Below are 20473 nucleotides of genomic sequence, written 5' to 3' on the forward strand. Positions count from 1 at the left end.
CTAGGAGAAATACAGGGTAGTTTCTGTGAGCTGCTGGTCATAAATTTTTCATCAATGAATTAATAAGACAAGCTTGTTTTATATGTGTTACCATTTAAAGACACTGTATTTACTCATGGCCAACAGCACCATAACTCATGCCTATACAAAGTTCGTCTAGCACACATTTTCTCTGCAAGGTCCATCAGTCCTATATTTAGGTGCACTAAACATCACTTTAGTACCCTGGCTGGTGTGGCTCAGTGGATTGAGTGTCACCTGCGAATCAAAGGGTCACCAGTTCAATTCCCAGTCAGGGCACATGTCTGGGTTGCAGGCCAGGTCCCCAGCAGGGGGCACTCGAGGCAACCACACATTGGTGTTTCCCTCTCTTCCTCCCTCCCCCACTCTCTAAAAATAAATGAAACACAAAAACACCACTTTAGCGCTATGCTTAGGGGCCATTTTAAAAAAAATAAAATGAGATCAACAAAAAAAGGTACAAAAATGAAAAAAAAGTGGCATTAAATAGGTTGCGAGAATAATAATACTGGCATATGATATGAGAGCTGAAACAAGAAGGTAGTATTACCTTGTTTGACCTGTTAGGAATATGCACAATGACTCAAAATTCGCACTGAGTTATGCATGTCCACAAATGACCTCAAAAGCACGCAAGTATTGATTTTGTAGCTACAAATAAATTTTGGCAAGTTGGCAAATTTGCAAATACAAAATCTGCAAATAATGAGGACTACAATTACTGCAAACAATGAGCATCAATTGTAATTAGGATCAAACTATTTTAGAATTAAATTAAAAAGTGCCTGTGATTTGTCAATTATACCCTATCAAGTTCAGCTCAACTGAAACTGCCTTTTAGGAAAAGCTAAGGCCTTTTTTTTTTAAACATTTAAAGTGGTGGGAAAACTGATACAATTGTCTGTTTTAATTTTATTATTTTTTAATTTGAAGAAAAGGGGAGGACTGGCTACCTTCTGAATGCTCCCCAACTGAGGACCAAACCTGCAAACCAGGCACGTGCCCTGACCAGGAATCAAACCCACAACCCTTCAGTTTGTGGCACTATGCCTAACCAACTAAGCCACACCAGCTGGGGCTAGGACAGTTTTACTGGGATAAAGTAATGGATAATGTTCAGCAGCTGAAGCCTATTATTTACCCTGGAGAAAAGTGTGTTCAGGCAGTGTACTTTTTGGCGCTCAGTTACATATGCGTAGTACTGGGTTACTCCCTTCAAAGTTAGTTCCTCCATCAGGTTAATCTCATAGGGTTTCTGCAAATGGGAATTCTGGGAGGAAAAAAAAAAAGAAGAGTCTTGTTCTTAAGTGAAAAACAGAGTGTATCTCTTAAACTCCAAACATATCCTATACATATCTGTCTGATAAACTCTGATAAACTCTTCCTTTAGGGGATGTGGCTCTCTTCAAAACAAGTCTACAAAATTTGTCATGGAAGAAATATAATTAAATGGGAGATCTAACATTCAGATACATAGCTAAGTTACTATTTTGTACTTTGTATATAGGATTATACTGTAAGCAATTTATCTAGTGTTGTGGCTATATCAGCCTTACACCAAACACTAAGTGATCAATGAAGATTTTAATCAGATTACTATCACTGCTTTAAAACAAATCAGTTAATTTATGCACAACAAACCTTAACTAATCAGCTGAAGAAAAAGCCAAAAAGCCAAAAACTTGAAATAATCATCCCAAAGTATAGACTGATGAGATAAATGATGGGTAAAGGTATACTCATGGGCAACAGGTTGGCACTGCTTCCAAGTACGTTTGTCTTATACTTACCATGAACTTCTGTACACTAAGAGGGAAAGTAGCGGAATATAATAAAATCTGTCTGTTTTTAGGTAGCGTGAGAATAATATCCTCCATTATCTGCACAAAATCCTGTGACAGCAACTTATCTGCCTGTGATACAAAGAGAAGGTAATTTTTTAAACAATCAAATAATGTCAAGGTCTTTGGATAATATAAGAGTACTCAATGGAATGTTCCTAGTTGTAAACATTAAGTTCTCTGCAACACCGCATAATTCAATGGCACCAAGACATATGCCCAGTGATTCAGAAAGGGAAAAGGACTCTAATGCCCATCTTTGGGGGTGGAGGTAGGGGAATCCTAGACAGATGTAATCCTTGCCCCCTTAACAGAATTTTAATGTGATTTCTATTAAAGAGGCAGTATGGTACAGTGGTTAAGTATTAGTACAGGCTGCAGAGTCAAATTACCTGGGTTGAAATCTTGTCTCCTTCACTTATTAGCTACACTGGGAGGTTGCTTAACCAATCAATACTTCAGATTCCATAATTTTAAAATTAGGATGTATACTCACTGTAGTAACTACTTTAGTAGTAACTACTTACTTTAAGGTAAGTACAGGATACTTACCTTAAAGGGTTAAAAAAAGAACTTATGAAGTATTTAGTGTTAGTACATATGACTAATATGTTATCTCTCATTACTAAAAAACAAAGAACAAACTCTGATCTGAATTAGACCACAATCAACCTGATCTAGCTATCTAAAACACAGACCAACAAGGAAGGTAACTTTATTTTAAACTATTAACACTGACATTACTGTAGATATAAAACACCACTAGAGCCCAAAGACAGAGGTAAGTATTTAAAAGGCACTCATTACCTGGTGAGATAACATGTGTAACAGACTGAAAAACCAAACAGTACAAAGTGTTACATGCTAAATAAGTAGTCAGAGATATTACATGCTTTTTAATATGTATCACTGAATGGAAAGAGAATTAACTTGGTTTGAGTTATTCAACAACAACTCTTCTTGGAAAACAAGAAAAAACCCCAAACTATCTTGCATCCCCAAGACAGACACAAGGTGGAACTATTCCTATAAATTCCCATCATCTAGTGCCCCTTTTATTCATGTGAATTATATTTTTACTCTAAAGCTCTTTAAGGTATAGTTTTAACAAAAATAATACATATTCAATTGTAAAACATTTTTCCATCTATACAAGAGTATATAAAGATCATACTTCCTATAAAAAGTTTATAAGCAAATTAGTTTGAACTGACAAAAGTCATGTCTATTAGAAGGTCATAAAACACACAGAACCTTTGCTTCAGTTACTGACAGTAACAAAGCTGAAAATACTACAGAGTAATATCTTCCCAAATAAAGAGACATTACCTCATCCAATACTATCATCTGGACATGATCAACCTTTGCTACTCCTTTCTTGATAAGATCCAAGATTCTCCCAGGGGTAGCTATTACCACGTGCACTACACAAGATTAGAAAACACATTCTCATTAATTTTAGCTTGGGCCAAAAAGATGTAGTAAAGGTTTGTATACATATATAAACCTTTTAAAATATATATTTTATCAGAAATATTGTTGCAGAGGTAGGAATTCAGTAGTCCTCTTTATCCAGTTTCACTTTCCATGGTAAATGCAGTCTGAAAATATTAAATGGAAAATTCCAGAAATAAGCAATTTATATGCTTTAGATCACATGCCATTCTGAGTAGTGTCATGAAAACTGCCACCCTCCCAGTATATCCTGCCCAGAATGTAAATTACCCCTTTGTCTAATGTTCTGCTACCCACCTGTTACATCGCTTAGCTGACATCTAGGTGGTCAGATTGCTCTACCTCAGTGCTTGTGTACATTTAAATTATTGGGTTGGCCAAAAAGTGTTTGGTTTCTTTCCTAATGTGGTCCTAGTAGAGCTTAGTTGTCTTTAACTTCATTTAAAACAATTTTGTTAGATTGTATTGTGGCAACTGTTATATCAGTGTGCATTTTTTAAAAAGTATCAAAATTGGTGAATTTTTGTGTAGCTATTTTAATATTGAAAGTGGAAGAAAATATGCAACAATTTTCAGATTATGCTTTATTATTTCAAGAAAGATAAAAACACAACTGAAACTCAAAAAAAGATTTATGCAGTATATGGAGAAGGTAATGTGATTGATTGAATGTGTTAAAAGAGGTCTGTGAAGTTCGTGCTAGAGTTTCTAGCTGGACGATGCTCCACGGTTGGGTAGCCCAGTTGAAGTAAATAGAGATCAAATAAGAGACATTAACTGAGAACAATCAATGTTGTACCATGTGGGGGATAGCTGACATACTCAAAATACCCAAATCAATAAAGTTATTGGTGAAAATGAAAAATGTCTTTTTTCTTACAGAAACAAAACAAAACACTAAATGGACTTTTTGGCCAACCTAACAATTAAATGGCCCAAAGCACAAGAGTGGCAATTTGGGTATGCCCAAGTGCTTCTCCAGGTGAAAAAGTAAAAATGTTTTCTTTAAGTGAAAAGGTGAAAGTTCTTGACATAAGAAAAAAACTGTATGCTGACTTTGCTAAGATCTATGACGTGAACCAACCTTCCACCTGAGAAATTGTGGGTAAAAAAAATTGTGCTAATTTTGCTGCTGCACCTCAAAACGAGAAAGTTATGGCCACAGTGTATATAAATACTTAGTTAAGATGGAAAAGGCATTAAATCTGGGGTGGTAGATGTGAACAGAGAGGGGCCACATTTTATAGCACATTCTCCTATAACTGTTCCAATTTATTACTAGTTTTCATTGTCAATAAATGCCTAATTTATAAATTTATCATAGGTATGTATACATATATGGAAAAAACATTATATACATGGTTCGGTACTATCCTAAGTTTTAGGCATCCAAGGGCGAGGGCAGGGGTGTCTTAGCACATATCCCTCAAAAGCAAGGGAGGACTGTAGCACAAAGAGGCAAAGATGTGTTTTAAGATATGGATTTCCATTGCATCTTAGGTTGGCTAAGAGAATACCTGTTTGTTTCACCTATACATGGGGTGAACTACAGCTTCCCAAATCACCTGCTCTAAATGAAGGGCATATTTTCCTGTCTTAGGACAATCCCTAATGAATAACAAAAGGCATACCAGGCTTCTGATATAGAAGACTGCTTCTTGACTAAAGTAATGGTCTTCACAAGATCATTGTAAGAATCAAAGGAGATAATAATTTTAAATAACTGCAGTATGAAGAATTTTGTAGTTAATCTAATCACAATTATGAAATTCTGACTAAAAGTCTATGTATAAATTTTTATATTAAGTGTATCTCATTCTTGCTGTTTTAGGTTTTTTCACACAATAATGTATCATGGAGAACTCTTCATAAAAATTAATACAGATAAGCTTCATTCTTTAATGTTTATGTGGAATTCCATTCAGACTATCCTCTATGTTCAGGTTGTTACAGCTTTTCACTACTACACAACCACACAGTAGTAAACCTTGTATTTGCCTAATCATTTCTTCGGGAAAGATTCTTGAAAATACATTTATAATTTTGAAATATAATGCCAACTTGTCTTATACACCTATGATGCAAGACAGACTATTGTGCCACAAACTCACATTATTGGCTACTGATGTTTCTTTGGTCTCACCAATCAGAAGGCACATAGTAATTTGCTGTTTTTATTTATATTTTCTTGGATGAAACTGTCATTTCCTTTACTCATTTTTCTACTACAACATTTCTGCTCCTCATTAATTCTTAAAAACAATTTTTAATAAGTTTTAGAAAGGAACTACCTGGGTGTGAAATTACAGTTGGTGAGCTAGGCCACCTTATATAAGTTATTTCCTACCTGTATCATCAAGCCTCATTATGTCATCCCGTAAATTGGTTCCTCCTGTGGTTGCCATCACTTTGGCTCCTCCCATGTGTTTGCTGACCTGGATGCAAATTTGACTGACCTGTAGAGCAAGTTCTCTTGTAGGAACAATCACCATTGCTGGAAAATATCAACAGAGAAAAAAGAAACAAACAACATATATTTTAACAGTTTAAGTCTTGTACTATTCTTAGTTATAAAACTTTAAAGGATTCTTTGAGTGGGCAACTTGTTGAAGGTTTATTAATTTAATATTTCAGTATGAGACTCACTAAACACTCAAATACGAAACTCCTGCTGCCCAGGTTCATTTACATCATACGAAGCATGTAAAGTGAAGATGGGAGAATGATAATTATAGCTCACAAAAGCTGAAGATTTAAGAAAATGCTTTAGAAGTGAAAACTAAACTCTATTAGCTAACTCTGGGTATAATTACGGAAATTTGTTTCTTCCCTACTGCCTAAGCTCTTAAAATCCTAAAACCACATGGCTTTAAAAATATAAGTTCATGTTTCTATAAGAATCTTGCAGACACACAAGTTGCCACAAACAATTCAGTTCCAGTTTTCTTGTTTTATGTTTATTTTGTTCATTAGATTCCACATATAAGTAAAATCACAGTTCATAGTTTTTAAGTAGTAACATGAGATAATTGAACTTCTCATGATCTTAGTTTTCCTATCTATAAGACAGTAACTTACTTTGCTTATCTCACCGAATACTGTCAAAACTGTGTAATATGTAAAAATATTTTGAAAACTACAAATCTCTTTAAAGAGCTGTGAAAAGAAAGGGTAAATACTGGTTCCAGATTATGTAAATTCTAACAAAAGATAATTATCTTCTATTAATACATAGCTACAAGATTTAAACTGTCATTTTTAGTTTAAACAGCTAACCTTGTATATTGTCCTTCTTCAGGTCTAGCCGTTCAAGTAAGGGAATGAGGTAGGCACCACTCTTGCCTGTTCCATTTTTTGCTCTAGCTAAAATATCCCTACCAGATAAAGCAATGGGAATGCTCTCCTCCTAAAAGAGATAAGATAATGCAAATTACTTGTGAATAAAAACAGCACATAAAGAAATTCTTCTCTAAAATACACTGAAGGCATACTTCTTCGGTACTGCTTCAAAGTGCCCTACATTTGCATTTTATAAGACTAAGTAGAGACCAAGTAAATTAGCAGGACAAGTCAACATCACCTTCATTATCAACCAATTATTTACCAAAACTGTTTGTGGAATACATTTTATATTGTATCCCAATGTAATAAAAACTGTACATGTTGAGTGTGTATGTGTGAGAGTGTTTATGGCCAAGGAAGCCCAGCATCGACAATAAGAGAACAAAGAAAGGAGAAACATGGGCTGACACATAAACAGAGCGGAAAAAAAGCAGAAGTCATTTCACAATTAAAAATTGGAGGAAAAAATTACACAAAAACAAAGACTATATATATGGTATTTTAAGATTAGTAAGCCAATTTTACAATGAAAAATTGTAGCTTGGACAACTTATTCTTGCACAAAGCAGGAACAGGCTGAAAAAGTTTAACTTCAGGTCCTATTTGATGTTTGTTTATTATAATGGCTGCCTCACAGCCAACTTCTGTCCTAAAATGTGCTTAGAGACTCAATTCTATTTTAAGTTATCTCAATCCATGGACACACCACTGAGGGTGACTCTCATTTTAATATTTAAATTATTCTGTCACGCGTTTTTTGCAGAAGACAAATTTCCTATTAACTCAGGACAAATTTCCCAAACAGCAGCAAAGGTTTCTCAACAATTAATGAAAATTAAATACATACAGAAACTAAAAAGGCAGAACAGGCATAAACAACAAGGAGGCAGAACATTCCTGTTTCTTAAAAAAAATTAATTTTAGTTTCTAAAACTAAAAAATTAGGAAAATAAATTAGGAAAGAGATTTATAATCACTGTTAATAACTAGTTCTTTCTATGCCTAAGCTAATGACCAGAAATAATCTCTCTAGCACTTTAAAAATTTTTATTGCAAAAATACCTAAGCCATAATCCCTGGCTGGTGTGGCTCAGTGGATTGAGCGCTGGGCCTATGAACCAAAGGGTTGCCAGTTCAATTCCCAGCCAGGGCACAGGCCTGGGTGGCAGGCCAGGTCCCCATTAGAGGGTGTGTGAGAGACAACCACACATTGATGTTTCTCTCCCTCTCTTTCTCCCTTCTCCATGTCTAAAAAAATAAATAAAATCTTAAAAGAAAAAAAAAAAAAAAACAACCAGCACCCAAAACAAAACTAAGTCATAAGCATAATGATTTCCATTTCCCACCATGACACTCATTCTATCGTACCTAGAACCCCAATCACAGGGTTTCCATGTGATCAGAATAACATAGCGGCCAGAACTGTGAAAATGGTCCAATGACAATACTGTTATCTTGTTCCTATAACCAGCATTAAACAGTCTACTTGTTACGTTAAAGCAGGTCAAAGAAGAAAACCTTGGCTTTGACCACCTGGTTTGAATTTCTTTCCTCCAACTTTGCGTCAACTGTCAACTGTTCTGGAGATCCATTATCCCCTATCCCCATTGGTTCATTCTCTTCTATGATTTTTGAAAGGCTACCTGTAGTTTGGGGGCGGGGGGGGGGGGGGGGGGGAGGAGAGAAGAGGCCAGATGGTCTCCATGAGTCTTCTAATGATTTTTCTGAGCCAGGTCCTTTAAAACTATAAACTTTTCAATTAAGTGAGGCAGGTAGAATTAATTTGAGGGTATTCTCATTCACATTTTGGGTATGTCTTTTGATTTAGATTGAGGCCACTGACTTCTATTCCTCTGCTCTCTTTGACAGGGCTTATGCCCTACAGAAACTATTTAAGGATAAGGCTTTAACAAAGCATGAAACCTAGTCTCTAAGTTAAAATACACTCATATTTTGCCCAGTATTATGGCCATCATGATTAGTCTGGAAATTCAGTGCATCCACTTTCTCCTACGAGATTAGGTAATGAAGCAAGAAAATTCAAGTCTGGCTCAGACAGCTTTGAAACCCAAGAGGAAATCATGGGAAACTGCCAAGGAAAAGAGAGAAAGAAAGGAAGCTAAAAATTATTTAAACACTCACTGTATGCAAGGTACTCTGCTAGGTAGTTACCTTATATTATTTATTTCCATTCAAGTTGGTACCTTTTGTTTTACAACTGACAGAAAGGATCCTCAGAGAATAATTGTTTTGCCCAAGGTCACAAGGCAAAAAATCCTAGAACCAAAATTTAAACTTGGGTCTGGAAATAACGTGTGAGGATGTGGAGAAATCAGAACCCTCATACACTGCTAGGGGGAGTGTATAGCCACTTTGGAAAACAGCCTGGTGGCTCCTCAAAAGGTTAAAGAGCATTACCATAAGAACCAGCAATTCTACTCCCAGATACATATAACCCCAAAATGAAAACATCTCTACGCCAAACTTGTTCATGAATGTTCATGGCAGCATTATTCCTAATAGCTAACAGTGGAAACAACTCTACCAACTGATGAATGGATAAACCAAATGTGGTACAGCCATACAATAAATGTTCAACAATTAAAAAAAATGATTTATTGATACGTTACAACATGGATGACCCCTAAAAAATATTCTAAGTCAAAGAAACTAGTCACAAGAGACCATATATTATATAATTCCATTTATACAAAATGTCCAGAACAGGCAAATCCACAGACAGAATGTAGATTAGTAGTTGCTTAGGGCTAGGGTAAAATGAGGAATGACTGCTAAAGCTCTTTATGTGGTGATGAAAATGTTCTAAAATTTACCATAGCACAACTGTGAATATACTAAAAACCAGTGAATTGTATACTTTAAATGTGTGAATTGAACAATATGTGATTTGTATTTTAATATAACCCATCAACCCCACAAACTTAGGTTTGATGGCAGCAAAACCATGCACCGGAGCTCTTCAGGTCTATGTTCCATGTTTTGGTTACCTTAGTATCCATTCCCCTTTCTTAGAAGCACCCTAACTTCCTTCTGAGGAATTACATCTCCCCCACCCCAATATGTCAATAGTCTAGTTAACCTCCTTAGGCAAATGATAGACAATGACTAAAGCCAGGCCAGCTGAATGATCCCTTCGCAGAATTCAAATTATTATAGCGCATCCTATTAACAACTCAGCTTCCTAAGCCCTTCAGAGCTTCCTCAGTTCTTGGCCAATTAATTCCAAGTGTGCTCCTCCAGACTTCTCCTTAACCTTGTGAACTCCTGATATTCTTCTAATAAATTTCCTTTTGTTTAAGTTAGCCCAAGTTGGTTTCTGTTGCCTATAAGAATGGCACAGCTTCCAATTTCCTAGTACTGAGGAGGGGCACTTTACACAAGTATGGTACCTGAAAAAGCTCAAAATTGCCCAACTAGCTGCTTTTAGAGCAGCTGCTGCTCTTTACTTCCAAGGGCCAGATGGGCTTACGAACCTAAATTTCAGCGGGGAACATGAGCACTGTGCAGGAGATAGCAATGGTTGTCACAAATACCTACTGCTACCTAGAAAAAAGAAAATGAAGATAATAATTTCAACAATATCTAACTTAAAAGAACACATCCAATTTTACCACAGTAATCAATGGGAAAATGCATTTAAAGGTTTTTTTTTTTTAATTTGGAAAAAAATTCTTTTAGCCATAGTAAGTCCATGTTAGCAGGAAGAACGATTTACAAAATGATTAAGAATGCTTTAATTCCTAACTACATGCCCTGGCTGGTGTAGCTCAGTGGATTCAGTGGGGGCCTACGAACTTAACTACAAATAATAAACTCAATCCTTATTAGACTCGGTTGGCAAAATAATTTCAGATTCTTGGTCTGATATGGAATTGAGTCAACAACAATAAGAAACGTCCATGTTTCCTTCTATAATGGACTGCCTGCCATTTTATCACCTTATCTAAAATTTCTTCAAAAGCTGTGTCTAGAGTCTGGAAGCAGCAAAAATTGCCACCTCTCAATCATCTCAAAGTTAATATAAGGTTTCACAATGTTAAGCAAAATAACACAGCAAGTTCTTATGCCCTCCACAGTCTGTTTCTATATGAAGATGTCTTTAAAATGTCACAGTTACACTGCTGGGCACACAGGACTAGAGTCACAGATGGTGGACCAAAGAAAGATGTGTGGGAGCAATCTGTAGTATACCTGGTTCTAGCCTATCAGTGTAAAATCTTCCTTTGCAAGGATATCATTTTAAGTGCCTCACTCTCCAATAACCTTATACCCAAATGCAACCATGTTCCATGTCTTAAAAAAGATTCAAATGAAGATGATACCCATTTGATCAAGAAGGCTTTTATCTGGGGGAAAAATGCCTGCTAAAACAATACTTTTTTTTAGGGGGGGGAAAACCCAAAACAGGAGAGCAAGTAAAGAGAGAAGGTGGTAAAAACAGAATGAACAGTAGAAGGCAGCCAGTGATGAGGCTGGATTTTGCTAGAGAATTACTAAATAGCTTTTTGGTTCTAAAATCCTAATATTTATGATTTACTACCCTGAATAATTCTAATAAACACATTATTGTGTTTTCCTCAAATTCTTAGGCAAAATGGTAAAGAAAAAGGCAATGTGAATGGTAGTCTAAGGGATATAATACTTCGGTTAAGTGGTTGGAGAATTAATTGCTTATAAGAGTCAATTTTTAAGTTTAATACGAAGGTGGGAAATAGAAGCCAGCTAGGGTTTGCTAAATAAAACTATCATATGGAGTAACAAGCCATAACATTTCTTAAGCATTTATCACGCACTAGGCACTACATTAAGCACACTAACATTAATCACCTCACTTAATCTTCACAAAAGCACTATGGTATATGCTGTAATATCAATTTTATAGGTCAGCAAACCAAGGTTTATTAAGATATCTCAAACAACCACTTTAGAAAGGAGTGGAGTTGGGATTCAACCTGGGCAGTCTGACTGCAAATCAAGTGCTAACAGTTCTCTAGACCAAGTTCACCTGCTGACATACGTTAACCCCAATTTCATCAAAGCATTCTAAGTACAATTGAACATCTGAGGGCCTACTTTCTTCCATAAACCTTGCTAAGTATCAGAGATACAAACCCCACAGAAGAGCTCTCCTAAGACTTTTCATTCCTGCAGAACTACATTGTAGAAAAGTAGTTCCTAAATATTTTCAGTATCTACATTTATATTACCTATCTGATGACATGTAAGGGGGAGCCCCAATATCCCCCAGAATTTATTAAAAACTGTGTATGTATTCTTACATGTTTAAACTTCGGTCACTTTCAAAGTACTCTCCAGCTGATGCAATATACTTATTGAGTTTTTCCACTACTCTAAACAGTTTTTGAACATGTCAATTTGATGTCTTTTAGTGCTTCTGCCTTTTTTTTTCACCTCTTCCACATCAGCAAAATACTTCCCTTTGAGGATTTTTTTTCATCCGCAGTGGGGGGGGGGGGGGGCGGTTCTGGGTAAGATCGGGTGAAGTGGGAGGGTGGGACGTGGGGGTTATGTTGTTTTGGGTTAAAAACTGCTGAACATTCAGCATGGTGTGGGCAGGTGTGCTCCCAAGTCACCCATCATAAAATGGGCAAACATGTGCAATGAGACTTAAAAAAAAAAAAAAAAAAAATTCACTGAAGATGAATGCAGCCTCTCACAACAATGCCAGCTGGTACACTGATACAGATGGGTTCCTAACACACTCACCTTGCGCAGGGAGCCTGTACTACAAGGGGCCCATCCTCCAGAAGATAATTCAGTTTTTTGGGGATCCCCCGTCATATGACCTTACCTTGATACTTTCTCTAGCCATATTAAACTTCTTTCAGTTTGTCCACAAAGCAATTACTATCCTAGAATTCTGGGCTTAGAACATGAATTGATGATTCTTCTTCCTGGTTGTAGATTGTTCCATCCTCCTCTAATGGCTACATATATGTGCAATTTCAACTAGAAAGTATTATTATACAGAAATTATCTGTACAATTAGTTGCCCTTCCTACCAGACTGTGAAGGCAGGAACCCCTTCTGCCTTGTTCATCACAACATCCCATCTAACACTTCCTAGGTCACTCACTATTTGCTCAATGAAAAAGTGCTCAATGATGTTATAGGAGTTCGTCCTTAATACAGCCTGGATGCAATAGTTTTAATATACATGAGGAAAACAGACATGTTTAACAAATCTGTATGTGTATAATGCATGTTTATGTCTACATGTATGTGTATGTATACATACTATATATTCCCTTGCTCTTTCCACTGAAAGGAACAAAGAACAAATGCCCCTAGTGCTTAGATATTTGCCTCTAATACTAGTCCCCACTGACTGGAACCAGGGCTCCTTGGAGTAACAGCTGATTCCAGGCTGGGGCAGGGTAGGTACAGATAAGCTTGGTATCACAATATGCCAAAAAGTAAATAAAAATGAAGGAGGAAGGGAGGGGTGAAGAGGTGGAGCACACAGGATTTTTTAGGGCAGTGAGACTACTCTGTACGATACCATAATGGTAGATACATGTCATTATACATTTGTCCAAACTTACAAAATATACAACACCAAGAGTGAACCCTAATGTAAACTATGGACTGTGGGTGATACATGTCAATGTATAAGTCACCAGTTGTAACAAATATATCACAATGTATCACTCTTGTAAGGGGGGGGGCTACACATAAGTGGGGATGGGATATATGGGATATCTCTATCTTCTACTCAATTGCTGTAAACTTACAACTGCTCTAAAAAACAATCTATTAGAAAAAAAGAGGGGCACATTGTGAAACGACTGTGAAGGAGCTCACACTGGCCAAATCTGGGAATTTGAGCACAAAAATAGCATGGTAAAAAAAAACACCATGACCCCATACCGGTAATATATAGATACATAAGGAAGAGATAAGGGAAGGCTATTTTTCAAAAGGCCAAATGGGGAAGTAGTCCTAGAGTTGGAAACTCATCATAATCCAACAAAGATAGGATCATCAATGGGTGCTAAGATTAGGAGAAACTTTAATGAAGAGCTGGATCTCTGCATGATCCCTACAGACCACTTAACTAGTTGCAAGGGAGAAGGGAAAAGAAGCTGCAATTATATCGTAGAAAAATCAGACACAACCTTGATAGGGTAACAGAAATTAAAATCACCAATAAGAAATAAACAGACAATGTGTATACCTCCAACAATGATACTCTGAGGAGGCCATAACATGATATCTACAGTATTTTGGCTAAAAATGACTTTAATCACAAAGAAACAGGAGACAAACCCAACCTGAAGAATGTTCTATTAAAAAAAGGAAGGGGGCTATATTTTTACTGTCAATGTCATAAAAGACCAAAGCAGATCAGGGAAATGCTCATTATTAAAGAAACCATAACTATATGCAATACCCAATCCTAGGATGGATCCTGTACAGAAGAGGAAAAAAATGCTAAAAAGGTCATTTTGGGGTCAATTACAAATTAGAATACAGATGAGATAGAAATATTATATGTTAATTTGACTGCAGATAACTATACTATAGTTATACAAGAGAATATCTCTATTCTTGAGAAATACACCAAAATATTCAGATCACGGGCCATGATTTTACAACCTACCCTTAAAAGGCTCAGAAAAAGAGTGTGTGTAGGTAAATGTAAACATGTGTGGGTATGTACACACACAAAAGAAATATTGGCCCATTTTATTATCCCCACAGATGAAAATAAGAAGTACATAGTAATGCTTCACTTATAACATTACACATGTGATAAAAAGTGGAAACATACCTGAATAGGAGATGGCTTTTCCCAGCCCATTTCAAAAATTCCCATCAATAACTCCCGTTTCAAACAGTAATCTTCAAACTCATTTCCTTTTGTGGAGGTTACATCCTAATTAACCAAACAAAACAACAATAAAAGAATAAAATACAACTATGTTCCTTTGGTAGTTAGCACGTTTAAGAAAGTTTGTTTGAGAAACTAATTCTTTATCCTATTTGAAATATAAATATATGCATATTAGCTGTCTTGATCTACATTTCAACTATTCCTTAAGAATAACTACTAATACAAGCCATCAACTAACCCGTCAACTCCAATTTCTCATCCACAAAATGGAGATAATACCTAGCCTTACTCTTTCTTTTTTTTAAAGATTTTATTTATTTTTAGAGGGGGGGGAAAGGAAGGAGAAAGAAAGGGAGAAACATCAATGTGTGATTGCCTCTTGCATGCCCCCAACTGGGGACCTGGCTGCAACACAGGCATGTGTCCTGACTGGGAGTCAAACAGGAAGCTCTTTGATTCACAGACCAGTGTTCAATCCACTGAGCCACACCAGCCAGGGCCCTAGCCTCACTCTTACCGAACAAAAGAGAATATGCCTTGAAAACCATTATTCTATAAATAAGATATATATACATATAAATGAAATATTAATGTGTAAATACACATATTGATATAATTCCTCCAAATAATGAGCATTTTTGGCAATTCACCACATGATCCACTGGGTTGGCCAAAAAGTTCATTTGGTTTTTTTCTGTAAGATGGCTCTAGTAGTGTTTAGCTGTCGTTAAATTCACCCGAAACAATTTTGTTAGACTGTATTACGACAGTTGTCATTATCAGCGTGCATAAAAAACTTATCAAAATTGCTGAATTTTTATGTAGCCATTTTAATATTGAAGATGGTTGAAGATACATAACACTTTCAGTGTATTATGCTTATTACAAGAAAGGTAAAAACGCAAAAAAAAAAAAAAATTTGTGCAGTGTATGGAGAAGATGCTGTGACTAATCGAATGTGTCGAAAGTAGTTTGCAAAGTTTCGCGCCAGAGATTTCTTGCTGGATGATGTTCCATGGTTAGGTAGACCAGTTCAAGTTGATAGAGATCAAATTGAGACATTAACTGAGAACAAGCAATGTTATACCATGTGAAAGACAGCTGACAAACTCAAAATATCCAAATCAATAAAGTTATTAGTAAAAGTGAAAAATATCTTTTATTTTACAGAAAAAAACCATACAAACTTTTTGGCTAACCCAATACAATTTCAATCATTTCAACTTATTTAAAAGTAAACCCGTAGTGCCCATTGTTACTAGTAAGTAACTACTTCATTTTTAGAGTTTCTGCATTTTAAGTTAAATTTTACAACCAACTTACAGAAGTTTTGATTCTTAGATCCTTTGGAGGGAGTTTTAATGTCTTTTTCCAGTCATCACCAGGTCTAGAAAGAATATAGTAAAAATGAAGTATCAGAATTCATAGCACGACTGTTCTAATACAAAGATAATTCATCTCAACTACAAGTTATAAAAAGCACAGAAAACTTAATATATCATTTACTTATTATAGTTGAGACTTTTAAAAAACTTTAGAAAAGCTCCCTTTACAAAGAACAACCTAGGGAGAATAAAAAGTATATAAGAAGGAAATAAGGCAACCATCTTCTTAAGAGAAGCAGTAGAACGTGACAATAGAGCAACTGTTGTTACAACTGGGGACCAATGTGGTTTGACCTACATACCATGTATTTGTTTTAATTTAAATTAGTTACCAATGTTAAGAAATTAGAAGATTTTGTGTGAAAGTCCAGATTCTGGCTTTTCCTGAAAAATTGGAAGCTTTAGCAACATTGGCTAAATTTCTGTATGACAATAGCTTGACAGAACTTAGTTACTGGACTTGAAAAATCAAGCAGCTGGTCCCTTTGATGGGCAAGTACACTCTCACTTGCAACTTCTAGTGGCTGGTTGAAACCAAGAGCTCTGAAGTTTCACACCCGAGTTCAAGGTCTGACTCTACCTCTTACTAGTTCTGTGACCTTGCAGCAGCCACTCTTCCCTTCTCTCATACATAAAATGAGTTAATAATTGTATCAAATAATTTATATTATGCATTCAGCACAATGCCTGGCAAAGAAAGAACTCAGTATTAGCTGTTAATGAACATCTCTCTTAATCTTTTTTACCAGGGATGCTTGAAACTATGGAAGAGAATAAAAAGAAGGAAGATTTAATTTTTAAAATCTTTTAAGTCAGGCAAAAACCTCTAACATAATCTCAAAGCATCTAACAGAAAAATACTGGCAATAACACAAGCAATGCTATGTACTGCCTTTAAAGTAAGTTTTCATTTACTTCATTATAGCCACACTGCTGACCCCCAAAACATTTCAAGTCTTGATTTAGAAAGAACACTTATTTTACTTAAAGCTAGGTCCCATAGCTATTTGCTACCACTTCCAAAGGTACTAAAGCCTTCTACCTCAGCCTATACCACACCGAAGTTCCTGAGCAAAAAATGTCAGCTGAATATCCTGGTAGGCCAGCCTACCACACTGTCAAATTCAGTAGTGATAAAATACAGAAGATACTATGAAAATCTGTCCACAGAGTATAAACCAAAGTAATTAAAATGAGAAATAAGTGATAAAGTATTAAAAGAGTTCTGAACAGCTGATGGGATCTAGAAGCCTTCACAGAGATGACACTTGAACTAAAATTTAAAGAAGCCACAAAATTGAAAAGAAATCATTAATCCTAAGAAAAGCAAAAAAGCACCTGGGTAAAAAATCCACTGCCATCTTAAATTAAAATTTAAGTAGAAAATACTCAATGAAACCACACAGCTCTATTCTTTTTTTTACATTTTATTTATTTATTTTTAGGGAGAGGAGAAGGGAAAGAGAGAGAGAGGGAGAGAAATATCAATGTGTGGTTGCCTCTCACACACCCCTTACTGGGGACCTGGCCCACAACCCAGGCATGTGCCTGACTGAGAATCAAATCCCCCACCCTTTGTTTCTCAGCCCACATGCAATCCACTGAGCTACACCAGCCAGGGAGATGGTTCTATTCTGAAGGATTAAAACTAGCCTAAATTTTGCTAGTTATTCAATTTGTCATGACAAACTATAATTTAGAAAATATTCTAATTAAAGCATTGAGCTTAAAAACAGAATATGCATTAATAACCACTCTCCTAGTGACCAAACCAATTCTACTGGAAGTTCTTACATGTCATTGGTGAACCACCTAGCAGTAACCACCTGTATGATATCCTGGTAGCTTATAAAGGCTATTTTTCTTGAGGAAGTGCTTCTTAAGCATGGGCAAGATCTAGGTTGTAATAAAAAAAAACTTTAGTTCATTGAACTGGTTTAATCATCTTAGATTTCTAGAGGTTAAATCAATTATATGGCTAGATTTTTTAAAAAAGGTTTTATTTATTTATTCTTAAAGAGAGGGGAACAGAGAAAGGGAGGGAGGGAAACATTGATGTGTAAGAGAAACATCAATCTGTTGTCTCTCCACCCTACAGGGGGGACCTGGCCCGCAACCCAGGCACATGCCCTGACAGGAACTGAACCGAACTGGCGACCTTTTGCTTCACAGGAAGACAACCAACTTAGCCACATGGATCAGGGTTGTAGGCTGGATTCTTAACAAGGCCAAACCTCAAATGCACTGAGTTTTAAAATGTTAATTTTCTATTAACTAAATCTTTAGAGTGATGTTTACCATTCAAATAATTTACAGTGAACATTTAAAAGATGACAGCCTACAATCTTTCCAATTTAAAAGAAAACACACTCTAGCGTAAGATCGAGGCTCTTAAATTTTTAGTCAACAAGGGGGATTAGGACTATTCAGAGATGTGTTTCCAAGAGTTCAAAATCCTGAGTGTCTATGATATTTAACCGCTTGCTATTTTGTGTGTTTAAGAGGAGGAAAAAGCTTTCTTTTTTTTTTTTTAAAAAAAAAAAGAAGAGCAAAGTTGCATAAACTTAATACTGGGGAAAAGCCATACAGGCAAGAACAAGATGAATCTGTGCTAATTATGAAAGCTAGCAATGTTTCAAAAAAAAACCCAAAAAAACCAAAAAACAAAAAAAAAACACCTATACAAAATTAATATATATCATCTCTATCTGTATTCATTACTTAATAAACCTGAATTATGACAAGAATATATTATTCTATTGCAAGTACCTACTAGCCATAAAACAGTCATCTGTTCTCTACTTGCAATTAAAATGGTTAACATATACAAAGAGTAGTCAACAACAGAGTAACAAAAAGAAATCTCCTTGGCTCCTCCCCCAAGAATGTTTATTATTCCGACACTTACTTAATAGTGGTGGTCATACTCTGTGCTTGCTGCTGAGTGCCATTATTGATTGTGTTGGTGTTTTTCAGCTGGTTTATTTGTTGCTGTGTCTGTGTGCCCCCTCCTCCAGGGCCACCACTGGGTTTCACAGGGCCCCTCAGCTGACCATTTTGACTGGATAGACCCATTATAACAGGGTTCTCTGTTCTGGCCGTGCTCATGCTGTATTAAATGTAAAGATGTCTCTTTCAAACTTCAAAACTTGAAAGTCAGTAGAGAAACTGAAATACAGTTTATTAGGCTCTCCAAAACGAAGAGATATATGTAAGTCTTGCTCAATATTGAGTCTTTTATTGCAATGCAGGCAAGCACCTGTAAAGTCTCTGACCAGTAAGCAGCAGTAACTTGCTCTCATGCACCAAATCAACTTTTTATTTTTTAAAAAAGCTCTCTAACAAGGTTGAGTTATGAATCTGAATTCACTCACTTCAATCTGAAACAAAAAAAGAGTCAAGTTAGTAAACACAGAAGGTTAGAAAAAAAACTGTTTTCCTTAATTCTCTTTTAAATTTAAGAATTAAGACTACAGCTGCACTTAGAGCAAATCATTAACCAGGCTAAGAGAGACACAAAAAGATGAACTGCCCCAAATACCAAACCCACAATGAAACCAATCTCATTTTAAATTGTCAGTTCAAAGCAACCCAGAGATTAGATAGAAAAATACAGTGATTAAATTAGCACTAGTTGTCAAATAACAATCTCTTCCCTTCATTGCATTACAACTCAGTATATCTCACAACTTAAGTAAATCTACACATGTACAAGGCAAGAAAATTTATGCTTTCAGAAATAAAAAACCCATTTGTGCCCTTACAAATTTCAATTACGAAAGTTAAACTTTATGAAGAAAAACACGTCGTCCCGTCCCCCCCCCCCCCCGTAAGTTTTTGCCCTTTAAAACAATAACTGAAGCAGGGATACAGACGTGTACATGTCAAAATCTTTTGCTTGAAAAACAGCCAAGAAACTCTTTAGCTACCTTAATGTAATTTGAATACTAAAAAACTATTAGCTACATTTCAATTAACACTTTCTAAAAAGGATAACCTAACTTAAAATAGTATTACTCTAAAAATTATTTTAAAAATTGTGCCTTGTTTAAAAAAAATTGTGAAAGGCTGAACACACTAGACTTTCCAAGAACCCCACAGTACTAATTAATAGTTGTTTCAACAAAGAACTGATTAACCTCTTCCATTTTTTATTATTCCCAAAACCGAATTCTTATTTTAAAAAGTAGTAAATAAAAACTTAATTTACAAAGGCCAGAAAATAAAGGCCTACCCTGTGGTGTTTGTTCCTTAACTCCTTTACATTTCTTACCAAAAATACGTTAGTTTATTAATTAGTGTTATTTAGTTAGTGTTATTTTTTTGCCATACACCAAGGCTTCTCAAACAGTAAAATTTTCCTAAAACACTGATGTCTTTAAAAAACATGAAAATAAAGTTGCTCGCAGGCAAATCCTGATTACCACTCACAGGAAGAGGCATTATTTCTAAGTCTCCCAGAATCTGATTAACCTCTTAAGCAGACAGTGGTTAACAGCCACCTAATTTCAGTTCAAGGCCATAAATGGTATCCGGTATTGACAGGTTTA

General features: G+C 35.8%; 1 protein-coding gene across 5 annotated transcripts in view; it reads right to left on the bottom strand.

Annotated features, from left to right (window-relative positions):
• The window catches only part of DDX6 (DEAD-box helicase 6), a 46839-nt gene that overhangs the window by 24260 nt on the left and 2106 nt on the right, over positions 1 to 20473 (bottom strand). For all 5 annotated transcript variants that reach the window (XM_024570723.4, XM_053923927.1, XM_053923928.1 and 2 more), the window contains exons 2-9: positions 18832 to 19303; positions 15862 to 15925; positions 14476 to 14580; positions 6594 to 6723; positions 5665 to 5811; positions 3192 to 3286; positions 1812 to 1934; positions 1163 to 1291 (exon numbers count right to left, since the gene is read on the bottom strand). In XM_024570723.4, the coding sequence (XP_024426491.1) occupies positions 1163 to 1291; positions 1812 to 1934; positions 3192 to 3286; positions 5665 to 5811; positions 6594 to 6723; positions 14476 to 14580; positions 15862 to 15925; positions 18832 to 19031 (993 nt within the window). In that variant the 5' untranslated portion in view covers positions 19032 to 19303. The remainder of the gene's footprint in view (positions 1 to 1162; positions 1292 to 1811; positions 1935 to 3191; positions 3287 to 5664; positions 5812 to 6593; positions 6724 to 14475; positions 14581 to 15861; positions 15926 to 18831; positions 19304 to 20473) is intronic.

The sequence above is a fragment of the Desmodus rotundus genome, chromosome 5 (assembly GCF_022682495.2).
Source record: "Desmodus rotundus isolate HL8 chromosome 5, HLdesRot8A.1, whole genome shotgun sequence".
NCBI lineage: Eukaryota > Metazoa > Chordata > Mammalia > Chiroptera > Phyllostomidae > Desmodus > Desmodus rotundus.